Source organism: Dreissena polymorpha, chromosome 4 (assembly GCF_020536995.1).
Source record: "Dreissena polymorpha isolate Duluth1 chromosome 4, UMN_Dpol_1.0, whole genome shotgun sequence".
Taxonomy (NCBI): Eukaryota; Metazoa; Mollusca; class Bivalvia; order Myida; family Dreissenidae; genus Dreissena; species Dreissena polymorpha.
The window spans coordinates 28,526,549-28,554,440 of record NC_068358.1 but is presented as its reverse complement, the minus strand read 5'-3'; the positions used below and the strand labels follow the sequence as shown (position 1 = coordinate 28,554,440).

The 27,892-nt window shown below is 33.2% G+C and overlaps 1 protein-coding gene across 2 annotated transcripts; it reads right to left on the bottom strand.

Annotated features, from left to right (window-relative positions):
• Positions 1-4,036: 4,036 nt before the first annotated feature.
• LOC127877777 (uncharacterized) lies at positions 4,037-27,148 on the bottom strand. Of its 2 annotated transcripts, XM_052424009.1 has the most exons (12): positions 27,012-27,148; positions 20,879-20,982; positions 19,914-20,144; positions 18,932-19,153; positions 17,802-17,922; positions 15,777-15,862; positions 15,336-15,431; positions 13,732-13,869; positions 12,976-13,209; positions 8,308-8,359; positions 6,418-7,053; positions 4,037-4,962 (listed from the first exon to the last, which is right to left on the bottom strand). In XM_052424009.1, the coding sequence occupies exons 1-12, from the start codon at positions 27,031-27,033 to the stop codon at positions 4,703-4,705; spliced, it is 2,202 nt and encodes a 733-aa protein (XP_052279969.1). In that variant the 5' UTR covers positions 27,034-27,148; the 3' UTR covers positions 4,037-4,702. The 2 variants fall into 2 exon arrangements, with proteins under 2 accessions (XP_052279969.1, XP_052279971.1); XM_052424011.1 differs by lacking the exon at positions 17,802-17,922 and having other exon boundaries at positions 19,000-19,153.
• Between the last annotated feature and the right edge of the window lie 744 nt (positions 27,149-27,892).

Genomic DNA, 27,892 nt, shown 5'->3' with positions numbered 1-27,892 from the left:
GACCATATTGTTGACTGCAGTTAAACGTCTCTGGTTGTTTTCAGTGTACTGGCAGTTGACGATACGCTGTGTTATAGTTCGTAATACATACTAGTCTGTTTCATAGACATAGAATATATCATTGTCAGATTGTCTGCTGATATAAATGTTCAGTGTCTATTCCGTGCCTAGTATAAATTAGCATAGGGCCCACTTGCATTTCTTATTTATGAATCCTGTATGACCTTTGTGTGGAAATACTATCCATATTTTCAAATAATTAATGGATATTTGAGTCTGCTCGCCAGGGAGATGGCAGATAGTGAGTCTCCTCAACAGGACAGCAGTGCAAAGATGTTCTTCATGCCTGTACAGACTGCTGAACATTGGCCATCTGGAGATTTTACAGTTTGTTTCATTCTTAAAGGTAGGTATTTAGTTATATAGTTTATTTCATAAAATGTGTGTGCATGTCCATATGAAGATATTAAAACTACAAATCAGAGGATTGTGGGTTAGATTCCCGGACTGGCCACTGTGCGTGTAGGGATTGGTGATAACATTAATTTTATGGCTATTCTCTCATTATTGTAATAACTTATTACCATCTAAACATGAACACTGTTCATTGAAAGTTTTCTTTTCTGGAACCTCTGAGAGTAAAAAGAAACTTGGCAGGAATGCTTCATCAACAGTCTTCTTCGAAAACTATTTAGAAACCAAAGCTCCCGGTATTTGGTATGTTTGTTTCTGTTTTTAGACCATGCACAATAACTACAAAGACAAATAAATAAACTTACCTTTTGTATTAATAAATGCCGTATATTTGCACCGCGACAAAAGACCTATCTGATTAGAATAGTATGACATTTTAAGAGGGAAGTATACTATTTACCCGCGCTCATACTGGTGTAGTTTATATTCATATCTCTTAATGTTTGTGATAACGATACACTTTTCCTTGATTTCTTTTATTCAAACAGCACGGGTCTCCATACATCAAATAAGCATATATGAGTGACAACGCCACATGTTCTAAAATTGATCATAATATGCTATGTATAAAACTGTGTATATACGCAATTAATTTAAATAACATAATTATTTTTAATATAATAAATGATGGTATACAGCCAATCACAATGTGTAAGTTATTTCGTACCAATTGTTTTCGAATCGAACATTAACAAGATAGAAAGCCGGATACAAACTAACATTACCTAGCAAGATGACGTTTACATTCTTTAATTTTATATATCGATCACTAAAAGCACATAATGCCCTCAGTCGTTTTAACAGCTTACCCATACGTCTACTAAGACATGTTAACAGCTTTTTTAATCTTAAGACGTTAATCATGTTTTATGCAAAATATTACTTAGAATAATATATTGCATAAAATCAAGGGTTTGGTATTTTTAATTCTTCACATAAAATTAATATTAATGTTCACATTTTATTATGTTTTGTCAAATAAATGTTCTAGATTCAAAGCTCTGAAAAATAATTTCTTTATTTTTTGTGCGAAGTAGAACTCCACTATTATTGAAGGGATTAAATCTGAAACCACACATATATATATATATATATATATATATATATATATATATATATATATATATATATATATATATATTGGTATAAGTGCCAAATTACAAAAGCTATAGCCCTCTATCTATACATCTCTCTCTCTCTCTTCAATTTATATGGTTTTGGCGTCCATGCATTAGTTTTTACATATGATGTACACAGTTAGGTATTAACAGTTTTGCGAGATGCTTCAGTTAAAAATATTGAAGTGATTCATTTGATAATACATATAGCGATTGAGGGCGTTGAGAGGAACTGCAAAGTATAAGGACTTATTTTGGAGTCACGTTACCGTAAAGTTATTTTGGTCCTCTTGTGCTGTATTTGTCTTGTTTGAAAGACAGTCTTTTTTTCTTAAAGTACCACCAACCGATGCAGTTAATTCATAGATTTGCTATCTTCGACAACGCAACAGTTTCTCAACAAAATGTATTGATTGTTAACATTTATAATACTGTACTTTTAATATCCACGTGGGAATTAGCAATCCCTCTAGCATATGTGCCTTCTCCTATTAAGTGTACATGTTCTGTCAACACATGTTGTAGTACGTGTAAAAATTCGTATCGTAAATCAGTTTTATTTGATCTGTACATTTTCACTTTGTTATAGTGTTTGCCATTGTACCGCGTTCAATGTCTTTTCTGGACAGAATTTCTGTGTTTGACAAGTTTCTCAACAAAACGTATTAAGTGTTAACATTTCTAATACTTTGAATATCCATGTAGGAATGTGCAAGCCCTTAAGCATCTGTGTCTTCTCCTATTAGGTGTGCATGTTCTGTGCATACATGTTGTAGTAAGGTTTGAAATTCGTCTCGTAAATCGGTTTATTTTATCTGTACATGTGCACTCTCTTTATAGTTTTTGTCATTTTAATGCGTTCAATGTCTTTTGTAACTGGTTTCTTGTATTTGACACGAATCAGTGATGAAAGTGTCTGTTTGGATTTGGAAATACGTTTGGAACCCCGGGATCGGCAATATTTTACTGCTGCAAGAGGAGATAAATTGTGATAAGTACTGTGATAATCGGTCGAAATGAGTACAAAAATGGAGCCTAAGTATTTAAATAAAACCACATTGGACAATCAACTTGCATTTTGAATACCGATATCAGAAATAGTTTACATCTGCACTTTAGGTTAGTACTGTATGTTAATTGCATTTTAACGATACGAGTAAGTATAATGCCATTAATATCTGCGGCAGTCACTAACGCCATGCATACAACAATCACGAGTGCGGATATACTTGTGGCCGCCATAAATCCATTCGATGGTCCAATTAAAGGCCCTATAAAGGTGACAAATCCAATTATTATGCATATAAACTGGTCTAATTTTTACCGGATTTCAGTTACTCTTGCATAAAAAATGCTAATAACACAGCTTAGGTGCAACGCTGTCAAGAATTATAGAAGATATACCCCTTTCATAATTGGAAGAAATGTTAACTTCTTGGCAACTAACGTGATGTGTAGCCTCAAAGCGGTGACGTATGCTAAAAATAGCCGAAAGAAAAATCAATTTTAATTCTATTTTAAACAACTTTTTACCAGCAGAAAGTAACTTATTAGATCACTACAAACGTTTTAACCATTTAGAAGAGACCTACTTTGTAAGTGATACCGGAAAACGTTGAAAATCAACGATATATTTTAGGTGACCTTTCACTTTCACTTTCCCGATTAAACAGCGATGTAAATAAACGGATTTTTTGTAAACACGATTGACTTGGAGGACACTGTATTTTGAGCTCAAAACAAGTTGTATGCTCATATTCTCATGGTAATGTCTAATAGCATATATATATTGTTTTTTGATAACCTTCATAAATAAAATTTGAAACAAATATTAAAAAATCGGTAAATAACTACGAATCGTCACCTTTATACGACCTTAAAGGTGAAGCTTAGCACGTACTTCGACAACTGAACTACCCATGAATAATAATTTCGCACAAAATAACACATTTTTCAAACAATGTAGTACGCATATCATATATATTGATTGTTTCGTGTTTACTATCTAATTGGTTTCAAGAAATAAAATAATTTGATATTATTATATTCTTCATAAATGAACATATGTTAATCATTTCCAAAATTCCAGTATTGACCAGGACGACACTAAAAGCCTACTAATTAAGACCAGTTTTCCCAGAGCGAGGCTTATTTCTAATAATGTGAGGAGGAGAGTTGTGCACAGTTGAAGCATTTCAAACAGAAGGTTCACATTAAGTCACCAAACACGATAAATGTTCAAATGTATGATGAATTTATGTTGAATTTATTTATTTTTTTATTTATGATGACTGCATGTTTACAATTCTGTTTTCTTAAGACAAGGCAAAATGGGTGATGTATCGTTTAAATTGATTTGTCATTTTAGGAATTATACGTCCACGTAATTGGCAAATTATACACTCATCAAATTGAAGCAAAATAAAAATTCAATACAGGTATAATTCTTTTGAATATGATATATGTTCTTATATTCCATTATAAAAAGCTTATATAACATTAAAGAAAGGAGAATGCGTAAATTCACTGCCTGAAGTAAATATGTTCAACAAAATGAATCAACTTCCTATAGGTTAAATGATTCATAACAAGATTCAACGACCTTAACAAAACATGTTACATTCATTGCATGAATTATACATATGTATCGCAGTAAAAGAAACACAAACGGTATCATGTGGTAACATGCGGACAGACACACGCACAACACTATTGCAGTATTGCAGAAGCATTTTGTTGTAATTAATATTTCACTTTCGTATAAACATGTTTAGACCAATGCAGAAGACAAACTCAAATTTGATGTACACAATTACTCAAAATAGGATAAAAAAAGGTGTTATTAAGAAGAGAACAAAACTATTATCAAGTTATGTGTAGTCATGACCATATTTCATTCAGCAAAACCACCAATACATCTTGCACGAATATAATGGCAAAAGTGACCAGCGAAAAACACACAACAACTTAAGATCAGGACCATATTTAAGTTCATAAAAGTGTTAATATAGCGTTAATAAGTACTATTTGCAAAATAATCCATAAAAACAAAACCAGTTACATCTTAAGAAACTTATACAATATTATATCAAATAACAATTGCTTTGGCACTAAACGCGATTATAAGTGACAATATACTCAGGATATACATCAGTCATGTTGTATACAATACATTCACGGAAATTCCACGACCCATCTCCGATGACTGAGTCATAGAACTGGTTGTTGGAACAGTGGCACTTGTCCTCTTGGCATGACGTGCAGGGGGGTCGCGCGTATGACTTTGCGCTGGACGTGACGAAGGGCTCTCCGAGACAGGTCCGCACCAGCAGCATCTTCCTGTCAGTTAGCGACCGCATACCTTTTGGATCTTGCAAAAAATGTTTATATGTATAGGTTAGTGTCATTTACTATAGTAAAGTGCTAATTGACGTGTGCATTGTTTTAATACAATGCCATACTTATTTTATTTCACATATATTTACTTACTAGAATGTAATGAAATATACAGCAGTCAGGAGGGTTAAAGTAATAACATTAGGTGAAATACACGGATCATCATAATCAACTGAGGATAAGGGTTAAACAGTCGATGGTGCAAAATAGTTTGCAACCTAGAATCATCCGAACGCTATGAGACTTAGAAATGCTTAGACATGGTCAAAAATAATCAATGCCCGTATGCAATAAACTTTTCTTGGGACTCAAGATTTAGAATCATTGACACATATCATGAGAAAAATGGCGCTCATCCATAGGCGGCAAGATGTGCAGTCTGATCAGGAGATACTTTTTCCGCTTATGAAATCCACAAAACCTTGGTTTACTTAACCCATGTATGCCTAGCGTCTAGACAAAAAAGGCCTTGGCAAACAGCGTAGACCCAGATGAGACGCCGCATGAAATATTTATTTTGAAATAAATTGATCCAATTTAGAAGGATTGGAAAGTCCACTAGGCATACATGGGTTAATAGCGGACAACATAGGATATTACCAGACCTCGCGTCTTCTAACTGCATATGGCTGAAGTTCCATAATCGCACGATGCGGTTCAATAAGTACTGTTTTAACAATGTAATTAATTCATTATTAAAATTACAGCCACTCTATTCTGAAGTTTTTTGGATCAATGCAACAACCATACAGCTCGTCATAGTTTCAAATGAATTATGACCTTTACTTACAAACAATTAATATTCATTCTAAAGTAGTATAATAGTCTTTCAATTTGCGTCTTGCTTTTAAACTACATGTATTTTCCAATTGTTTCCGTCTGACCTTTTCGTGTATTAAAATCTTATTAGAGTTAATACGCGGTTGCATATGTCCTAACTCGGTTTGTTATTGATGCTATAGCAAAATGTTAGCGTCATTCCTAACTTTAAGTTTAACAAACAATACTTGGATTGTTTTAACAGGTAAATATCCGAAGGAAATTTAATTCATTTTGAACCAGGGAAAATGTTTGCTGGTAGAAGTAGACGCATTTCGCAGTAAAATTAACTGACTGATTGAGGGCCCTGGCTGCTTAAGTTTAAATCTAGAGGAATATGTTAGTCAGATAGTTTATTTAAAAAAGCGACCTACAAGACATTACTATATCGTGCCTGACCAGGTGAAAAATGTGGCACAAAGAGCGCCAAACTTTTTTTTTATTTGGCCTATGGTTTAGCTCGATCGGTTAGGTAATAGCCATACAATTTACGCAGTAAGTGTATGATCACCTGAATACATCACGTACAATTTATCTTTTAAACAAGCGGATCGAAAATATATGGAAATATGAAAAACAGTTTTCTCACTGAATGTCTGTTTTAACATACCTGCGTATTGATCTGCTTTTGTAGAACTTTCCGCACAGTAGACACCCTGTCCAAACATGGCATTCTGACCAGCCAGCCTACAATCCAGACCCTGTTCCACTATTTTATCGACCACATCTGTCCCATGAAACATGTAATGTTCGTTTACTTCATGATACACTTCGGAAGCTAGAACCGAGTTACGTCCTATATTGCTAGTTGTTAATACTGTTCCCTTTGACCCCCTCAAGTTTTCTACACACCTAAATGGCCCGCCCGTATTTATTGCTTTTTTAAACAAGTCCTGTCTTTTAACGGCATATTTATTAAAAAACTCATAGTTTTCTATTCGTTCAACTCTTGTGATTATCACCTTGGTGTAGTTTAGCTCACTCAGCCCTTTGGCATCGCGCCCGTGACCCACGTGCTCGGCATCCCAAGTGTCATGCATGAGTTTAACTACATCCTGAAAGTCTTGACCTTTAATAGGCAACCGAATAAAAGGACTATTTGGGGCATCAAGGCCCCAATCCTTCAGGGTCTTGCTGCTGTGGAACGTAGTCCAGTAGCAAGGAGAACGGGGCTCGGACCTGTACATGGACTTGAACCATTCCTCTGTGCCTCGATCCGTATCGCCGTTGTCCACATCGTCGTCAACTGGAACAATATTTATTGTGACCGATGAATAACATCTGAATTATAAAGTGTAGTATTAGTTAACATTTGTTTACATTGTTTTAAAACTTTCCGTGGTATATTTAATAAATTGTATGGTGCTCCATTTATAATTAAAAGCGAATGATTCACCTAAATAAGTATTCTAAAGCATTGCCTTTGTATTTTATGTTACTTCTGCATTTAGCAACACAGATTAAGAAATAATACAAGCATCTGGCCGCATGACCTTAAGCTTGCTTTTCCCTTGCCGTAATGGGTATATACTTCCCTGTTATTTTTTCCTACTGGATTAATGTTTTCAGAACAAACGCAAAAAATTACATCTGTCAATTGTATTAATATAACTTAAATTATCCTTATTTCTTTGCCCATTTTAATTTTTGTCCGACGTAAAAACCAACATAATTCCGCATATTGCTCTCTATTTACATTCTCAGTTTCATCAAGCTTAACCATTTTGTTGTGTTATCACAGGATAAAGATTTTTCGGACTAATGTTTGGACATATGGATAAAAATAAAATAACGAGCATATCCCCCCAAAAAGCCCTCTATCAAATACCAACTTTCATCACCCTAGCTTCTGACGTTTTGTACGTCGGTCTCTTAACTAAAATTATTAAAGGAACACCCTTTTTAGATTGTTGGAAATGCAGGCAGCTTCCCACTCTCTTAATCCTACTACGTTCATCAAATCTTCACATAACACGCTGGAAATGTATTGTTAACGTAAATAAATGAAGCTCTATAACCAGCCAAAGCACATCCACACCCTTTGTTTATATAATAATTCGAAAAATCTTTGATTTAGCTTTCTAACTCATTCACTTTTCACCAATCTTAACCTTACTTAACAGACATGAGGTCCATTTTGTACGATGGTAGTATTATTTTGTCTTAGATTTCCCAAGATCCAGATGTAGGTTCCCAAGTATCTCTGCAACCAAAACAACTCATATAGCATGCATTTTAAATGTAGCCCTCTATCCACATTACACCTTCCATCATCCTAGTTTAGGTACGTTTTGAGTTATAGCAAGATCCAAATTTAGGCAGACAATATGACGCATAAATACATGTACAGCAAGAATAACCAGAGGTCAATACATAGTCCAATTCGGTTACACATGTAGGGGACTTAGGACAGGGGTTCATAATAAAATTCCTTTACTTTAAACCATCTTTGAAAAAACAATAAATTTCACAGCAAATATATGTATGTATGTTTTCTAACTTTTTCTTTTACCGTTGTCTTGCAATGTCTTTTGTAATGCTTCATCATATGCCTGTAAAATATTCAAACTTTCGTAATAAGTGGTATATTTTCAAACTTCTGTTTTCTTCAAATATAGAAGAACAAAAACAATCACAATGCATCCCAATCGACAATTCTTCTATTTTAATAGTATTATGTACCATTCCGTCATTCGTCCAACTAAATCACTACAAAGACATAGATCTTAGTCCAATACTTGAAGCAGTTGTATAGCTTATGTATCCTGACACTTATATGTTCTAATGAAAAACATGACTATTCCATGTAGCTCAAGTTATATAATTTTGCAATAATAGTCTTCATATAACGCAGAAAATTGAGTTATCGAGGTAATCGTAGGTCTATATGTAAGCTACCAACAAACAAAATAACACAACAAACCTATATCCAAACTAAATTATATTGCGGAAATCTGACCCAACTGGCCTTTAATGCAATCCAAAATGCAAACGTTTACCTTAATTGTCAACGTTAACTTAGTCATAATTCTGCTTAATTGAAGATGCGATTTATAGGCCTTGGTCAGTGACCTTTCTTGATGAACCAGAGGACATACGTGAAGTTTCGTTAGAATATCTAAAGAAGTTTTAGAGATGTGTACTTTAATCTGAATTTTGAGATGCAAGCAAACATAAACCTTACTCTTCTTAGTACAAAAGGGGGCATAATCCTGATAACGGCAGTTCAAACTTATTGGTCACGGTTAGTGACTGCTTATCAATACCCTGAACATATACCGTATTAACTTGCTTTATTATAAGACAAAAATATACCTACAATTTTTATTAAAGGTCATCTTCCAGGAACACCTTAAAATACTTGTATAAGTATTAAAATGTTGCATAATCCTTCTAAAAAGCATGTCACCGTTAATTGTCTTGGTCAATGAATATTTAATTGTCTGTATTAGATAACGAAATATGGAGTAGTTGCACACAAATATTTACCAGAATTTTATCAGCAAACAAAAAGCATTATTCTTCTAAATTGCAAAGCTGAGTCCTGGAATTCGGCCAGCACGTCCGTTAATCACACGCGCCACCTTTTTTGAGACGCATTAATGAATGAGCCGATGCTACTTCCGATGTGGCGCTCAGGCCCGGATGCTTTGAAATTTAACGGATAATTTTACAGGGCGATTAGGTTTTATATGTATTTTCAACATAATTCGCATTATTTTTAAAATCGGCCAATATAGAACGATTCAGCGATTATAAATTCATCCAAAGATGTACAGAAACATACAATCACAACCCATTTGAAAACGTTTAAGTTGTGGCATGTTAGAATTCCTAAAAGCAAATCGATGTCATTTGCCTGTATGACGAGCAAATTCCCAGCCAATTAAATCGCTCATTACATAACACGATTGCTTTAAACCTGTACACGTTAATGCGTGCACAAAAACATCGGCTTTTAGCCGATCTAATTAATAGATTTGCACTTTTCCAAAAGAGATGAAGCCAATGCCAAGGAGGTGGAGCTCAGAATATAATAGGAGGTGGCGCCAATGCACATTTATAGCTTTTTTAAAGTGAAATATTTTATGTAATGGTTTCTTTTGTCTAATACTTTTACGATGGAGCACAAAGCGAGAATTTAAAACGAAGGCATCTGTCAAATGTTGGCGCATAATAATATCTTCTAACGAAGGTACTACTTGCAATGCGTCGGATTGGCTTTGATCTCGGTTACAGAAGCGACCGTGCCTAACATTCCTGATTCACCATTTATCAAAAATGAGTGCAAACGAACGAACAATCACGCCACTGATTTTTCTGACATCGCTTCTGACCTCGTACACTTTAAACCTTCCAGCATTATACCGATGAAATCTTGAGAACGGATAAATCGAATCCCCGCATTTGTTGTAAATACAAAAACTGCGCGAAATAAGAGAAAGTCAAATTATTATGTGTTTTAAATATTTTTATTAACAGTTAGTTTAACTGACTATCTATTTTGAGCGGTTTAGCGTTGAACACAGTTTTTATTCTTCGTGGTATAATTTGAAACCCATATGGATGCAGCATTACGTTTGTATGCCCCCTTTCGAAGAAAATGGGGCATATAGTGATCGGACTGTCCGTCTGTCCGTCTGTCTGTCCGTCTGTCTGTCTGTCCGTCTTTCCATCACACTTTGCGTTTAGGTTTCGAAAAATGCTCATAACTTCTATGTCACTTGAGATATAACCTTCATATTTGGTATACATGTGTATATGGACAAGGCCGTTCCATACGCACATTTTTTTTTACCCCTGTGACCTTGACCTTAGAGTTCGGGTCCGCGTTTAGGTTTCGAAATATGCGTTTGGGTTTCGAAAAAAGCTCATAACTTATATGTCCTTTGAGATATAACCTTCATATTTGGTATGCATGTGTATATGGACAAGGCCTTTCCAAACGCACACAAATTTTGACCCCTGTGACCTTGACCTTGAACTTAGGGTCCGCGTTAAGGTTTCGAAATCTGCGTTTAGGTTTCGAAAAATGCTCATAACTTCTATGTCCCTTGAGATATAACCTTCATATTTGGTATGCATGTGTATATGGACAAGGCCTTTCCATACGCACACAAATTTTGACCCCTGTGACCTTGACCTTGAACTAAGGGTCCGCGTTTAGGTTTCGAAATCTCCGTTTAGGTTTCGAAAAAAGCTCATAACTTCTATCAAGCGTTAATAGGGGGCATAAGTCATCCTATGGTGACAGCTCTTGTTAAGAGATGTAAACTAAGCGTTCAGACGGAGACTATCTTATCTCACGTACAAAGGCGAAGTAGATACACCCATTTCACACTCAACTCTCGAAATTTCATGTTTGAGCGTGTTCATTTATATTTGGCATATTGCCAGCACCAGGACGTTTGTACATTAAGGCTGTTCTCAATTTATTAATAACTACAAAATATCATTCTGTAACGAGTATTTTATATGCGTTTTGTAACATATATTACCCTGATACTTAAAAGAAGTCTTTTAATTGTTATAGTATTCTTTTTTTAAGTTGACTACTTCAGCAAAATTGAGTCGCGTGCGTTGTTTTTAATTAAAAAAGTAGTCTTGATTTAACATATAAGAACATTTAACATGTATTATAAAAAACGTTAACGGAAAAACCGAGCTATCTTAATTTGTTTTTAGTTGATAGTGGAAAAAAACAACATATATGAGCCTTATTTAGATTCGTTGACCTTGCCCTTTTAGTAAATAAAGCATTTGAATTAAGGGACACACATCATCGTTTCAAGAAGAAGTATTATCTTATATTTATTTCGTGAATTATCATACGATATACAAATATTGCTGTCGTTAGACTATTGTGATAATATTGAACATTAAGCTATTGGTTTTATTGAGAATTGCAAATTTTTGGTAAATATCGTACAATATGTTTTATTCACGTTGATGACTTCTTAATTGAGTTGATCACTTATATAATTTAAAAAACTGCATCTTATTTATTGTATAATGTGTTTATGTTCTGTAAAGGTTTGGGCCTTCTTATGTACGTTGAAAAAAAAAGTAAATATAACAAATAATATTATCTATCAAATGTACGGCATGTGATAATTTCATCGTGATACGACTGTTCATTGATACATCCTGCATTGGCGCCACCTCCTATCATTAGCGCCATCTCCTTAGCATTTGCTCTATCTCTTTTGGAAAATACGAAATTATCTACTACGTCGGCAAGAAGCCAATATCGAAATGCTTGTTAAAACTCCACCATGCCGCAACTTATAAAGGTTCTCACGTTTTTAAATGGCTTTAGAATGTATGTTTATGTACATTGTTTGTTAGATTAATATTCGATGAATCGCACTACATTGCCCGATTTTAAAAATAATTCGAATTATGTTGAAAAAAACACATTAAATCTAATCACCCTGTAAAAGTATCCATGAAATTTCAAAACATACGGGCCTGAGCGCCACCTCGGAAGTTGCAATGGCTTATTTGTTAATTTAAAAAAAGAGATGGCGCGCGTGTTTACCGGCCGTGTCAGAGATCCCACACAATTCTAACCCTAAACACAGGTGAAGATAAACTTGAATACTTTTAGCTGAACAGTCATATGGAGATGTTGCACATTTTTCTTACCTACAGCATTTCCCATACACAGACTCAGACATTTTGGTAAGCAGTATAGCTAGGACTATTCAGTGAATAGTCGATAGAAACATTGAGAAATAAACTATTGTGCCACATACCCTTTATTAGATACAAACATCAAACATCGTTATACTGTACCTGGGCCAGTCAACAACGTATAAACAATGGCTGAATTTTAATGAAAATGTACTCGGTAGTACGTGTCTTACATTTTCTATTAAAAGAGAATGTTTAAGAGTAGTCAAAGAAATCATTTTTCTGCATGCCATGTTATTTAGATTCGTATTTACATTTTATCCAGATAAACTAATAAGCATGTGAAATAAAATAGTGTTACTAAATAATAACTTATTAATATGGAATAAAAACAGAACCTTCAATTGAACAAATTCAGGAAATAAAACAATAAATGAAATATAATCTTAATACTATTTAGGACAATATTTATACCTAGTTAAAGACGTACCCGTTTCACAGTTAATTAGAACAATAATCATTTAATGCATACCTGTTTAACCGTTTTGCAGTCTGCAGTCCCGTCAAACACGACAACAGTGATACGCTTGAGGGAGGTTCCCTGTGGGAAGCTGTTCACAAACTTGCTGATGCATTGGAACGTCTGCTCTGCGCTAATCTTGGCGGGAAATTTCGTAGAGCCGGTCCCAAGAGCGGGAATCGCGATGGTGCTTAGATACCATTGCTCCGCCATATTAAGACAACTATCTATGAAGCGACAGAGTGCCTGAAGCAAACAATAACACATTTATTGATTTAATATCATATGAGCAGCACTCTGTGAAAACCGAACTTACTGCATTTGCGTTAAGTGATGTCCCAAACTATTATTTACAGTCAGCGCAGGCTTATTACGGAGTACACATTCCCCCTAAAATGGATTTTTGTTTATAACAAAATGCATGAAAACAAAAAGTCATATAGGCAGAAACTTAACACAATGCATAAAGGTCTGTTTTCACAGTGCAAGGTTAATGTGAATTATAGAAAAAAACTTCGAGTGAAGAAGTATGCACTATTCAGAATGGTCCTGAATTAAGTTCATGCTAGAATGTCTGTTATTTTTACCGTTTAGAAGTTAGGAGTAATGACACAAAATTTGAATTGAAAAGTTCTTTTTACTAATTACCTGACTGCAAATTTTGTTTATATGTTATTTATGTGATTATTTCTTTGCTATTTTGATCAATGCTGTTTGTGAAAAAAATATAATTTTATATTGTATTTACTTAAACATTGTGTGACGAACCTTTTCAGCCGTTAGACTGTTGTTGTCCCAGGGCGGTATTGACCCATGAAATACGAATTTACAATGTAGATTGTACCCGTTGGTCGCTGCGACGTCTCCCTGCCGAATACCGTTTGGGAAATTCTGATCACATTCATCCTGAAAACAGATGGGCCGTGTTCTGCGAATATTCAGGTAAATGTAAAGTACACGTCCCAGAATAGCCTGCGCAGTCTGCACAGGCTGACCAGGGACGACACTTACCGCAAAAATGGATGTTCGCTAAGAATAAACTTCTTTACACAAAAATACCATTCAAGTGGAAAGAGTCGTTCCTTATATGCTTTTTGCAGAAATCGATGGCTAAAAGGACGACACTTTATAAACATGCATACAGCCCCGTTTTCACAGAGACTGCTCAAAGGAGCTAGACATATGTAGCTCGTGAACATACATAGCAATATTGCACATCATTTACAACACATTCGATGCCAATTATGATAGACGACCAAATTGTTCAAACACACATTTCTTAACTGCTTAATAATTATATCACGTAATTAAGCTTCCACAATTATCCTTTGCTGCCATTGTTTTGCAAACTATGTATGTACAAATCTGTATGCATTAAAGTGTTTTTCATGTCAGCTATATAAAAAAATCATACCTTCACTTCAGACCCTGCTTACCTGCATGTCAAATACTGATGAGAAATTGGGTGAAATATTTGGGTTTTCTTTATATACGAAATATTGACAAGTATATCAGTGGCGAGTATGCATGACGGTCAAAAGATTAAATATTTAGATCTGGTGTATGTTTAACAACAAAAGGGGAACGAACAAGCCTTAGGCTGTATTTGCATTATTTATTTGTATCACAATGCTGATTAGCGTGCACATACCCAGTCCTATGTTGTAATTCAACCAATCAGGAACAAGCACGTATAGAACACTGACCAATGGGATTCATAACTGAGTTTCACGGGCCAGATGTAAGAGGGAAACAAGGCAGTTAGCGTTTAGACTTGGAGACGTACGGATCGAGAAAGACACAATCATGTAGCAATCACAACGTATTTGTATAACTGAAAATATTAAGTATGTTAGACATTAAATTGGACTAGAAACTGATATATGGTGTTGTTGAATATTTTATCCTAGATTATGCAGAGAAACAAACATTAATAGAGAGGGACCGACTTGTCCCATGCGTGACACGAGAAAATGGTAGTTAATGCAAATCTCGTCATCTTGGTAATTCGCGCATGACGAGATATCGAATGATAAGATACACACCGGTAATTTAAGAGTATTGAATATTGTTAGTAACTATGTGTCGTCCATGAACTATGAACGATTACGCGACATGCAGTTCAAACCATGTTTATTTAGTTATTTACAGTTCAGCTCCTACCTTCTTAAATTTCAAACCCTGCCATTCCTACCAACAGTACAGACCATGCCATCCGTACCTGCAGTTCAATCTCTAACCCAACCTGCTTTTCAAACCCTCCTATACCTACCTGAAGTTCAGACCGTAACCCTACCAGCAGTTCAGACAATGCCAAACATACCTGCAGTTTCGACCCCACCATACCTATCAGCAGTTCAGACCCTTCCTACCTGCAGTTCAGGCCCTGCGGCCTCTAGTAGGGACTCAGCAAGGCCCCCATTTTTTAGTTTCAAATCCGTGCCACAGTTGCTAACCAGGACATCTGCCTGAATATGTGAGGTAATACAATATTTCAAAAATACTATTATATACGTACATGTAGTTTACATTTGTTAATCTTATTAAATCTTATTTGGTCACGCCACTATATTAATTTTGTCTGACAGTTTAAATTGTGTTGGATGTTTTTTGACAAATAACATTTTGTATTTTTCATTCAAAATTTCCCAGATTTAAGGAATCTCACAGATTTCGATTAACCTTTGTATACAATTAAGATACAAATAACATGTCAATCTAGTACGATTTATAACAATAATAATTTGAAATATGTCCGTATATCGTATCAAAGTATGAGCTAAAATTTTAGAAAATTATAATGAAATATTTACATTGAATTCTGCAAGTTTGCCAGTCACTACTTTAACACTTATGTTCCCCAGGCAAATATCCGTCTGTGGACCAGCATAGTTGATACCTAAACGCAACAACAACAACAACAGTTTTGACAAGGTCTCAAGTTACCAGTGCGAGAATATTTAGATATTAGGAAAGTCAACAAGATTACATCAGTTGGTCCATTCATATTCATACATATAGTGTGCCTTTTTACGTTTTCGTGACGTCAAAGACGGGTGTGTCAACACTTATACAAAAGCGTGAAAAATTGAAAGATTCAAAATATGTATTATTGAATATATAAAAGCACTTTCTTTGATATACAACCAGTCCATGAGTTTGGATTCAAGCGTAACTTCAACAAAGAAAAATTGCATGAATACGAAGATACATTAATAGATTCAAAGGGCCATATTGGTTAATTGGCAAAATAAAATAAAATGTTTAAGATTCGCAATTTTTAGTTTTAGTTATGATATTTGTGAGAAAACAGTACTACTGAACGTTAACCATGCTCTAAAATATCCATTATATGCATCTTTTGACGATTTAAAAACCTGAAAATTATAAAGCGTTGCAACGCGAAAGGATTGAATAATTTGGAGAGTTCTGTTGTTGTCGTTATATTGTGTGATACTACGAGCATTGCTTATATAAAGTAAAAAATCACTTATTGTATGAGAACGGACGGCCGGGTGGTCTAAGCGATATACTTTTCCTCAAGGGGTCAGTGGTTCGAGCCCAATTAAGGGTTACTTTATTTTCTTTCTTTAAGTTTATTCTTGTGTTTTTTACTGCAGCTTTTAAGATCCAATATTTACATGTATCAATATAAAGCATTTAATGACAAACTTCAATACATGCCAAAATCTGTGAAAAGGCCCCTTTAAATGGGAGTAGAAATACAAATGGCAAACATTGCTTTAAGAAGGTTGTTTAGTGATTATTAAGAAACGACTACATAATTATTGTGGTTCAGCCAGTGCAAACCAATAGAAGTAAGTATGAAAGACTCAACAACAAAGTTTCAACTTAATACAATGTAAGTGATTTTGATCATGTTAAATACTGATAATTTGAGTTTCATGTCGACTCTCAACAATATATAATGCATCTCGAGGTACCTGTTATTCTAATGTTAAATAAGCATGGTATCATTCAAAATATTTATTTATGGATCGTTATATGTAACAGTTTTATCTTTTATTTTAAACTGCCCATGTTAATCTTATTATTGTTGTAACTGACAGAAAGTATAAATACATTCTTCTTTACACACCCACGTGTGAATGTCCATCTTAACCGATGGAGGGTCATTATCATAAATATAAACTTAATATAAACTATGTGGAAAGAAATGAACGCACTTAAGATATTTCTTAAATGTTAATTGTATACGTACAACCCTCCATTTAGACGTACATTAAATTCAGTTGGAAATGTTTTATGAATTTGATTACCAATTACATATGAATGTGTTTGTAAATATTGTACATGCTGAATTGCATGTTAAGTAGAGTTGGAGCTAGCATACCAGAGAGAGCATTTTAATTCGTTGATGTTTCTAACTGGATCTCCCGTATGGGAGTTTCTTTGTTTACTAAAAATATCTTTTTTACTGGAAAGCTACGTTTCAAATAGAAGAATAAATGTCAGTTCTTTTTTCTTTAAGATGTGTATATTTTGAAGAGATAAGTTGATTATACTTTGTTAATAATTATGATTTCTTTTACAAATATTGTTAATTTTAACGTTCAAAGTTTAACAAAAAATATTATTGCGTTATATTAAACACTAAAACTGTATGCAAATTGCTTAACTAGATATGATTCAATACGATAACAAATGTCAAAACTGTTGAAATATCAAGAGTCGAACTGCCCCCCGCCCCCCAAAAAAAACAACAAAAAACAAATCAAATAAAGCAAGTTTATATGCCCACAAAAATGAGGAAAGAGCAGAATATCGAGCAATTATCAAGTTCATATGCCGCAAAAAGAGATTCTCCCTCAGCTTACTCCTCTGGATAGACCGAACCCCTGCAGGTGCCCTCGATGAAGATACTGCCCCAGATGAAGACACAGCCCCGTTGTGATTGATCGGTTGGCAAGCGCGACCCCTTGCTTGTTTCTCGAATGCCTGAAATACATATACAATGACTGGTACTGAAATACATGTACATAAACTGGTACTGACCTGAACTGAGTAAGCATCTGATTAATAAAAAAATGTATTAAAAAGTGCACAAAGGATGTTGTATCAGCTCTCATTCACTTTTGTATATATATATATATATATATATATATATATATATATATATATATATATATATATATTATGTGTTATAATTATCTATTTTCAGACAAATAATGTTACCTTAGTATATTACGTTTACGCCATTTCCTATGTTCATGTTTACATTCATACTACTGATTAAGACTATGTAAAAAAATCAGTATTCAAGCAATTTAAATATGACAAAGAAACGTGTTTATATGATATATTTTAGTTAGTTATTTCATCGGATCACTATAGATTTATAAATCTTATTTTTAAAATTCCAAATACTGCAAATCACAAATCTATGGAAAGGAGGTATATGGCAATTACGTGGCTCTTATATCATATTTCCACATAACTGTAGACTATAGTGTATATGTTATTTAAAAAGAAGTAATATATCAACTAAGAACTTATTATTTTAAGACAAAAATGTTTCTTGTCACAAAATGATATTTTTACAGAAATATTGAAAAGAATATCAGTTAACAAAAACATGTACAAACAAAATTGTGAACACATTAAAAACGTCATAATATTATATATATATATATATATATATATATATATATATATATATATATATATATATATATATATATATATATATATAATGCCTTATTGATTTTTTATCTAAGCACAAACATAATAAATAAGATAGTTGTTAGAATGCATAATGCAAATATAAGCAATGAGTATTATTTAAATTATCAGTCTTTGCAAAATCGTCCCCTTATTTTTAAACATATTCTCATTTTATTGGTTCCGTTTCCATATCATATGCTTTTTTCCTGGTAAAAAAAAGAAAAAAATTGAATATTTATAAAAACACTATTTACACAGGATTGTATGTGCAATATTAAATTACCGTAAAGGACTCATCATCTTTATAGTGCACGAAAACATTGACATATTTGATGTTGGTGCCTTGATTACTGTTGCTGAAGTCTTCTACACTCTGTATTATTTTTGCGGAAACCATGGCAGGGTGGTACTTCAGACGGCCAGTGCCCAGGGCAGGGAGTGACAGGGATTTGACTTTGCTTTGATCTGCCTTTTTTAGGCACATCGTCACAGTGTTGTGAAGCATCTTGGAATATAAAAGCACTTTGTAATCTTTTATAAATATTTAGATATCTTGCATGTGAACACCGTTATAAACAGTATTAAAAAACAAACACGAAGCAAAGAAATTTTAGGTACAACAAATCTTAGAATGCTTTATGGTCATCGAAAACAAACCAAATACTCATACTCCTAGGTTTCTTTACATCAACTGAATTGCATTTAAAGTCTTTTTTTTACTAACAGTAACATTGAACCATATGGGATGGGTAGTCCCAATCAAGGTCTTGGAATCAGGTGTCATCTTATATAAAACAATGTAAAAGACTGTAAACAGATTGCGGGAAAGACAATGTTTGTCACATATTTAAAATATAAAAGAACATTGCACATCAGGGAGCAAAATGACCATTATTACGAAGACTGGTAAAAATTAAATTGTGTTTATGAGTATTCATCATTAGCAATAAATAACATAAAAAAGCATAAACATTTCCCAAAGAATTTAATAATTTGGAGGTTATCAATTACTTTAACTGCATTCTGAAAAGTCATGCGTAAGATGTCAGCGATAGCGTGAGGAATCCAAAGGTCATTGGTTCAACCCCATGTTAGATAACCTTTTTCTTTCTTTCTTTCTTAAAATCTCTTCTTGTTTTTATGGCAGCTTTCAAAATTCAGATCATTAAATATATACATTTCAAACATTTAATGACAAAATTAATAGAAAGTGTTATTTCCTTTAACCTTAAATTTTTCTCCCTCTTAAGACAAATTTTTCTCACCTTGTCATCCGACCCAGAGGTCCCAGCCTCTGGCAGGGCTACAAAGTAGACATTTCTGCAGGTGAGATTACCAGATTGTACAACAGCAACCTCATCGTAGTCAATACCATGTGGGTACGAGCGCTGTACCTCAGCTGCCATGCTGTCTCCAGCTGCCTTCAGAATTTTATTCGAGGCGTGACCTTTACGGAGGTCGAGAAGCTTGCTAGCCGTACATACAATCACATCCACCTGCCAAACGTGATACAGTTAATCATTTATTTTATTCTTGTTTTAATAGTTTTAAATTAGTTTATTAAACTCTTGATTATTTCTGCTGCTTTTTATAAGTTGTGTCTCCTACGTTTGCACTGTGTCTTACTGTTTGGTAATTAGTGCCTTGCAATAAATGAAGGAGCAAATGTTATTTTTAAGTTTTCTCCTGATTGTGCAGCTGAATTTTCACTAATTTAATATTTAACATAAAGATGCTTTCAAAAATTCTACAGAAATGATCTGAACTTTGAACACATGGTTATCTGATAATTTAGAATCCAATAATCTTTTTATAAGAATGCAACTGTGTTGTTTTTTTAAGTAGCAACACTGTATCATGATCAACTATTTGATGGTTTCTAAATTAAGCCGCCCTCTGGGACGACGGTACTTTATGTATGTGCGTAAAAGTAATCCTAGATTACCCTATTCAGTGTGCACATGCTAATCAGGGACGAAATGTTTCACATAGACTGGAATTTTGCTAAGAAGAGACTTTCTTTAACTGAAAACTACCATAACAGCGGAAAGTGTCGTTCGTGATAAGGCTGTACAGAGTTCATGACGCAGGCATTTAGCCTTGTGTCCACAAGCAAGGCTCATTTATAAAATAATTCATACTAAAAATGTAGTTTATGACATGTACTGAATCACTAGAAGAAATCCAATATCAGCTATTTAAAGAATACAATCATCATAGCAACACGTACCTCTTCCCGTCTTAGATCTCCCTTGATGAAACAGACATTGACATGACCTTTCCCCAAGGTCAGTTTCTTGCGCTCACAAAACGGCGTATTTCTATGCCGATGAACTGTAAAATAGCATACAACGGTTCACAATTTGCAGGGCAAGTAAAATGACCAGCGGCATTTTTTAAGAAGATCCCGAGAGAAAGCATTCAAGTTCAGTGTGTTTAATTGTTCAAATTTGGGGCCTGAAGAGGAACCCAATCTCATTGGAACCAATTATATATCCAAAATGGGCCCTCAAAATTCCCAATTAAAGGTTTTCTAAAAAAATAAGGACAAAAATGAATAAAGTATCAACATTTAGTTCATCTTAAATCCATCTATATAAGTTGACCCTCAGTAAATGACATAGTGAAATCACATGTATTGTCAATTTTAAAGTGTCATTAACAAAAAAGCAACAACACTATTTTAGTCAAAATGACACATTTGTTCCCAATCCAAAGGGACCCATTCCTAATATGGTAAAAACACTGAAATTACAGCTCCCAAAGATTGACCTGAACTATCAATACTTGTATACTCTATAAGTATAACTTAGCCACGTCATGCAAATATGGGTATTATACCATATGTAACCAGCGTAGCTCTAGACCACCCCGAGTGCATGTTTGACATGTAAATAATGTTTGCATCACTTAGCCATAAAATGCAAAATGGGTCGTATGCCATACGCAATCAAAGTAACGCCAAACCATGAATATGAATATGCAGAGGCTTCATGGTCTCATTAAGAGACATGGTCGCTCTGGTCCTACGCTGGCACAGGCTGATCTGGCGCTATGCTGGCCGCATATTACATAAGACCCATTTTCGCACAACGTCCCAGTCGGTGTCCTACACATGGTTAAACATGTGAACATGTTAAGAGGAAATGATTACATAACAGTAAGTAAGCAAGATATTATTTAGTCTATAAACCCTAATTCGAGTACCAAAACCAATTATTTCATCATAACAGTAATTAAACATACTCATGCAAATTGAACTCGGTGTCTGGTTAATGTTGGCAGGCTCGAAATGGTACTAAAGAGAATAATAACCATACACCTGTTAAGGTAAAGTCAGATGATTTATTTTTACAGAAGATTTGAGAACTTTTCCTCTCAGCTCAATTGATATTTGAAAACTTGCCATAGTTCATATCTTCACAACAAGAAGATTTGAAAATTAAACAGTTTTATTATTTTATACAATAATTATAATCGTACTTCAGAAGATTTGTTAGAATGTGCCCATGGCCTTCTCTGGATACTTCAAGACTTTATTAATGTTAGATATTCGGCTTCGGATTTCTTGAAAGAATTATATTGCATATACACGTATGGCAATATTTTCAATTGATAACATTTTTGTTAAAGTTTATCATATGTCCCATATTTCACCAGATTCTTTTAAAATCAAGAAATATCAAAGACTTTCTACAGAATATGAAAGTGTCTTCAAATGGTCTTGTTTTAATTAGTATACTTTAAAAAAAAATATATCATACCCGCTAATACATCATATACATACATATATATTTATGATATAATATAAATATGTTTCGAACAATTTTTTTTTATTGCATACATTTGATGTTTAATTGCAATAAGGAAATTTCTTATAGTTATTAGACAAACTAATCAGAGCTTGTCACAATTGTGACTTTTACTGCTGAAGAGCTTTGTCACAAATGTGAGTAATACTGCTGAAGAGCTTTGTCACAAATGTGAATAATACTGCTGAAGAGCTCTGTCAGCAATGATCAAGGGCAATAACTCAGAAAGGTGTGGATTATTTTGGGCATGAATAAAGCGTCTTACACATCTTCACTTCGCTTGATAAATTGTAAAGTCTTTTGCTGAAAAAGAATATGTTGCAGAGACCCTATTGAATGCATCATGCAATAAGAAATTATCAATAATTTCATAATTTTAAAAGTTGTAGCCATTATTTCTCATTTTGAAAAAAAGACATGACATTTTTATAAAAACTGTTGGGGTTCTTACTGAAAACCAAATAGAGAAAGATTATTTCCGAACACTGCATAAATTATTGAACTGCGCTCTGACAAATGGTGCTTAATACCTATGCCTAAAGTGTTTCCAAGATTAGCCTGTGCAGTCTGCGCACGCTTAAACGACACTTATACTGGATGTTCCTTTAGAAATGACTTTCTTTAAACAACTAATTTCCTAAAGCTGGAATCATAGTCCATGATTAACTTGTGCAGAATGACCATGTGTTTACAAATTTGAGAAGTCTTCAAATCATTTTTTTACAATTGAAAGAAAATCGCGACTCATATTTTCAAAACATAATAGAACGTTTTCAGCTCTTTTTTGACAATTTGACCGTGTTAACGACTCATTTGTTTACAATTTGGAAAAGCTAGTGACTCTTCTTTTCTAAAATGAGGGGGAGGCTGCTTGAAAAAGATGGCGGGGAGCACTTCATGCATTAAGGCTCTTTTGTATTACATATCGCTCAGTATCTTACTGTTGATATATTTTGTGTTACATATTGCTCAGTATCTTACTGTTGATATATTTTGTAAAACATATCGCTCAGTACCTTACTGTTGATATCTTTTGTATTACATATTGCTCAGTATCTTACAGTTGATATCTTTTGTTTTACATATTGCTCAGTATCTTACTGTTGATATCTTTTGTATTACATATCGCTCAGTATCTTACTGTTGATATATTTTGTATTATATATAGTTCAACATCTTACTGTTGATATCTTTTGTATTACATATTGCTCAGTATTTTACTGTTGATAGTTTTTGTATTACATATTGCTCAGTATCTTACTGTTGATATCTTTTCAATAACATATTGCTCAGTATCTTACTGTTGATATCTTTTGTATTACATATTGCTCAGTATCTTACTGTTGATATCTTGTGTATTACATATTGCTCAGTATCTTACTGTTGATATCTTTTGTATTACATATTGCCCAGTATCTTACTGTTGATATCTTTTGTATAACAAATTGCTCGGTATCTTACTGTTGATATATTTTGTATTACATATTGCTCAGTATCTTACTGTTGATATCTTTTGCATAACATATCGCTCAGTATATTACTGTTGATATCTTTTGTATTACATATTGCTCAGTATCTTACTGTTGATATCTTTTGTATTACATATCGCTCAGTATCTTACTGTTGATATCTTTTGTATTACATATTGCTCAGTATCTTACTGTTGATATATTTTGTATTACATATAGCTCAGTATCTTACTGTTGATATATTCTGTATTACATATCGCTCAGTATCTTACTGTTGATATATTGTGTATTACATATTGCTCAGTATCTTACTGTTGATATATTTTGTATAACATATCGCTCAGTATCTTACTGTTGATATCTTTTGTATTACATATTGCTCAGTATCTTACTGTTGATATCTTTTGTATTACATATGGCTCAGTATCTTACTTTTGATATCTTTTGTATTACATATTGCTCAGTATCTTACTATTGATATCTGTTGTATTACATATCGCTCAATATCTTACTGTTGATATCTTTTGTATTACATATCGCTCAGTATCTAACTGTTGATATCTTTGTATTACATATTGCTCAGTATCTTACTATTGATATCTTTTGTATTACATATCGCTCAGTATCTTACTGTTGATATCTTTTGTATTACATATCGCTTAGTATCTTACTGTTGATATCTTTTGTATTACATATCGCTCAGTATCTTACTGATGATATCTTTTGTATTACATATTGCTCAGTATCTTACTGTTGATATCTTTTGTATTACATATCCCTCAGTATCTTACTGTTGATATCTTTTGTATTACATATCCCTCAGTATCTTACTGTTGATATATTTTGTATTACATATCCCTCAGTATCTTACTGTTGATATCTTTTGTATTACATATCGCTCAGTATCTTACTGTTGATAACTTTTGTATTACATATTGCTCAGTATCTTACTATTGATATCTGTTGTATTACATATCGCTGAGTATCTTACTGTTGATATCTTTTGTATTACATATTGCTCAGTATCTTACTGATGACATCTTTGTATTACATATTGCTCACTATCTTACTGTTGATATATTTTGTATTACATATTGCTCAGTATCTTACTGTTGATATCTTTTGCATAACATATCGCTCAGTATCTTACTATTGATATCTTTTGTATTACATATTGCTCAGTATCTTACTGTTGATATCTTTTGTACTACATATTGCTCAGTATCTTACAGTTGATAGCTTTTGTATTACATATTGCTCAGTATCTTACTGTTGATATCTTTTGTATTACATATTGCTCAGTATCTTACTGTTGATATCTTTTGTATTACATATTGCTCAGTATCTTACTATTGATATCTTTTGTATAACATATTGCTCAGTATCTATTGTTGATATCTTTTGTATTACACATTGCTCAGTATCTTACAGTTGATATATTTTGTATTACATATTGCTCAGTATCTTACTGTTGATATATTTTGTATTACATATAGCTCAGTATCTTAATGTTGATATCTTTTGTATTACATATAGCTCAGTATCTTACTGTTGATATATTTTGTATTACATATTGCTCAGTATATTAATGTTGATATCTTTTGTATTACATACTGCTCAGTATCTTACAGTTGATATCTTTTGTATTACATATTGCTCAGCATCTTACTTTTGATATCTTTTGTATTACATATTGCTCAGTATCTTACTGTTGATATCTTTTGTATTACATATAGCTCAGTATCTTACTGTTGATATATTTTGTATTACATATCGCTCAGTATCCTACTGTTGATATATTTTGTATTACATATTGCTCAGTATCTTACTGTTGATATATTTTGAATAACATATCGCTCAGTATCTCACTGTTGATATCTTTTGTATTACATATTGCTCAGTATCTTACTGCTGATATATTTTGTATTACATATCGCTCAGTATCTTACTGTTGATTTATTTTGTATTACATATAGCTCAGTATCTTACTGTTGATATATTTTGTATTACATATTGCTCAGTATCTTACTGTTGATATATTTTGTATTACATATTGCTCATTATCTTACTGTTGATATATTTTGTATTACATATTTCTCAGTATCTTACCATTGATATATTTTTTATTACATATTGCTCAGTATCTAAGTGTTGATATCTTTTGTATTACATATTGCTCAGTATCTAACTGTTGATATATTTTATTACCAAGAAATAAGGCAAATATTGCAATACTTTGCACTTAAATAGATTAAAACTTCCATATCATTGGAAAATCAATTCGACTGTAGTTGAAGTGATTTTTGCCTTTACCATATAAAAAACTAAGATCAGAAATATAAATTATATGTCCCTAGCACTTCATAGTTTTAGAAATATAAAAAAAATAGATACAAAGATGCCAGGAAAGAGATGTTTGTTTTCGCTAGCATCTTAAAAAAGAGTACCGAGGTCAGCCAAATGTAACCATTTTTTATAATAATTTCCCACTTATTAAAGTAAGGATTAAAAAAAAAATCAATATCTCAAACAATATTCCTTTTTTAAATGTAAAAGTTTATTTTATGGATATGAGCAAATCTTAAAGGATGTGTTAAATAATTGAAATTTTAACTTAAAAAAAAAGATTAGGGTTGTTCAGGTTAGAAGAAAAGAACAATGTTTTGTTAACGCTCTATCATAAGTATACAAACCACAAACAAATCATATGTGCTGCGTCATGTTCTTATGATATATGCAGCCAGCGTAGCTCAGACCCATCATCTGGTAAGGATCTATCTTACCGCTAAATGAGGCCCCAAAATCGTGCATGACATTATAGCGGACAGGGTAGCTCCTACTGACCGCATATGGTATAAGACCCATTTGTGCATGACGCTGGTCACATGACTGATATTTTAATGACATTGTTCATACAAGCCAGAACGCATATCAGCTATCACTTTGGATAAAACAAAGAGCAGTTGGTAACTAAGTATAAGTGATTATATTAGAAAATGTAAGGAATATATGGTATTTAAATATGAAAACAAAGCAAACTGATTTTAAAGCAATATTTCAAACTTACATTTACTTTGCTTACCTTTTTGCGATGTGTTCCCCATATTCACAAGCAATAAGATCAACTATCTAAGTGAAAAAAAACACAACAGAAACTGGTTATTAAACTTCCTTTCATCTTTAAGTACTTAATCTTATTACTTAGAAACCCATTGTTCAGTAGATAAAGACAGGAAATGATATCACATTAAAATAAGTACTTACCAATATCTTAATACACAATTTTACAAGCTACATGTATTGTGACTGGTATGAGTAAACGAATCTGTTTAAACTGTCTGCATCAAACACTCTATGTTCTTTAAATTATTAATGACAATATAAAAAGGTCTACAAAGTGGTCCCTCCGAACAATATCGAATAAAGATAATAATGTTATAACTTCATACATATTTTTTTAGTTTTTCATAAAACTTAATTAAATCAAAGAAATGGAATTAAAGAACTCAGGCATAACAGCAAGAAGGGAATTTCAAATTAAAAAAAGAAGATGAAACATGAGGGTCATGATCCCTAAGGGCACAACTGATTTCCAGGATAAAAAATGGTTTAAGATTTGAAAATGTATCATTAACATAACCATATTTAGATTGAACAGTTGACTTAACTTTGAGTTGTTCTCAAATTTTGCGATGGTTTTGTTCATCATTATCAATTTGTAGTTCAAGCCTTGAGTTTGTTCATATTTTTATAGTTGAGATTTTAGTCTGTGCGCTTTCCGAAATTCCCAATACTCAGCTGAGTTGAAACAAACATCTCATCCTCTGAGTTAAACTAAAAATCGAGCATATTGATGACATTATGCCCATGTTACCAAGTTATCGGACGCACTTTACACAAAATCAAAATTGGCCGAGTTATTCTCAAGATAAACATTTTGACCAGGTTTCATCAGGCTTTAGC

Excerpts from the sequence above, each read along its gene's own strand:
- LOC127877777 (XM_052424009.1), bottom strand. The coding sequence starts at position 27,033 with ATGGGGAACACATCGCAAAAAG. Across the intron at positions 20,145-20,878 it reads GAGATCTAAGACGGGAAGAG|GTGGATGTGATTGTATGTAC; the intron begins GTACGTGTTGCT and ends CACGTTTGGCAG. Across the intron at positions 8,360-12,975 it reads ACTGCAAAACGGTTAAACAG|GCATATGATGAAGCATTACA; the intron begins GTATGCATTAAA and ends AATATTTTACAG.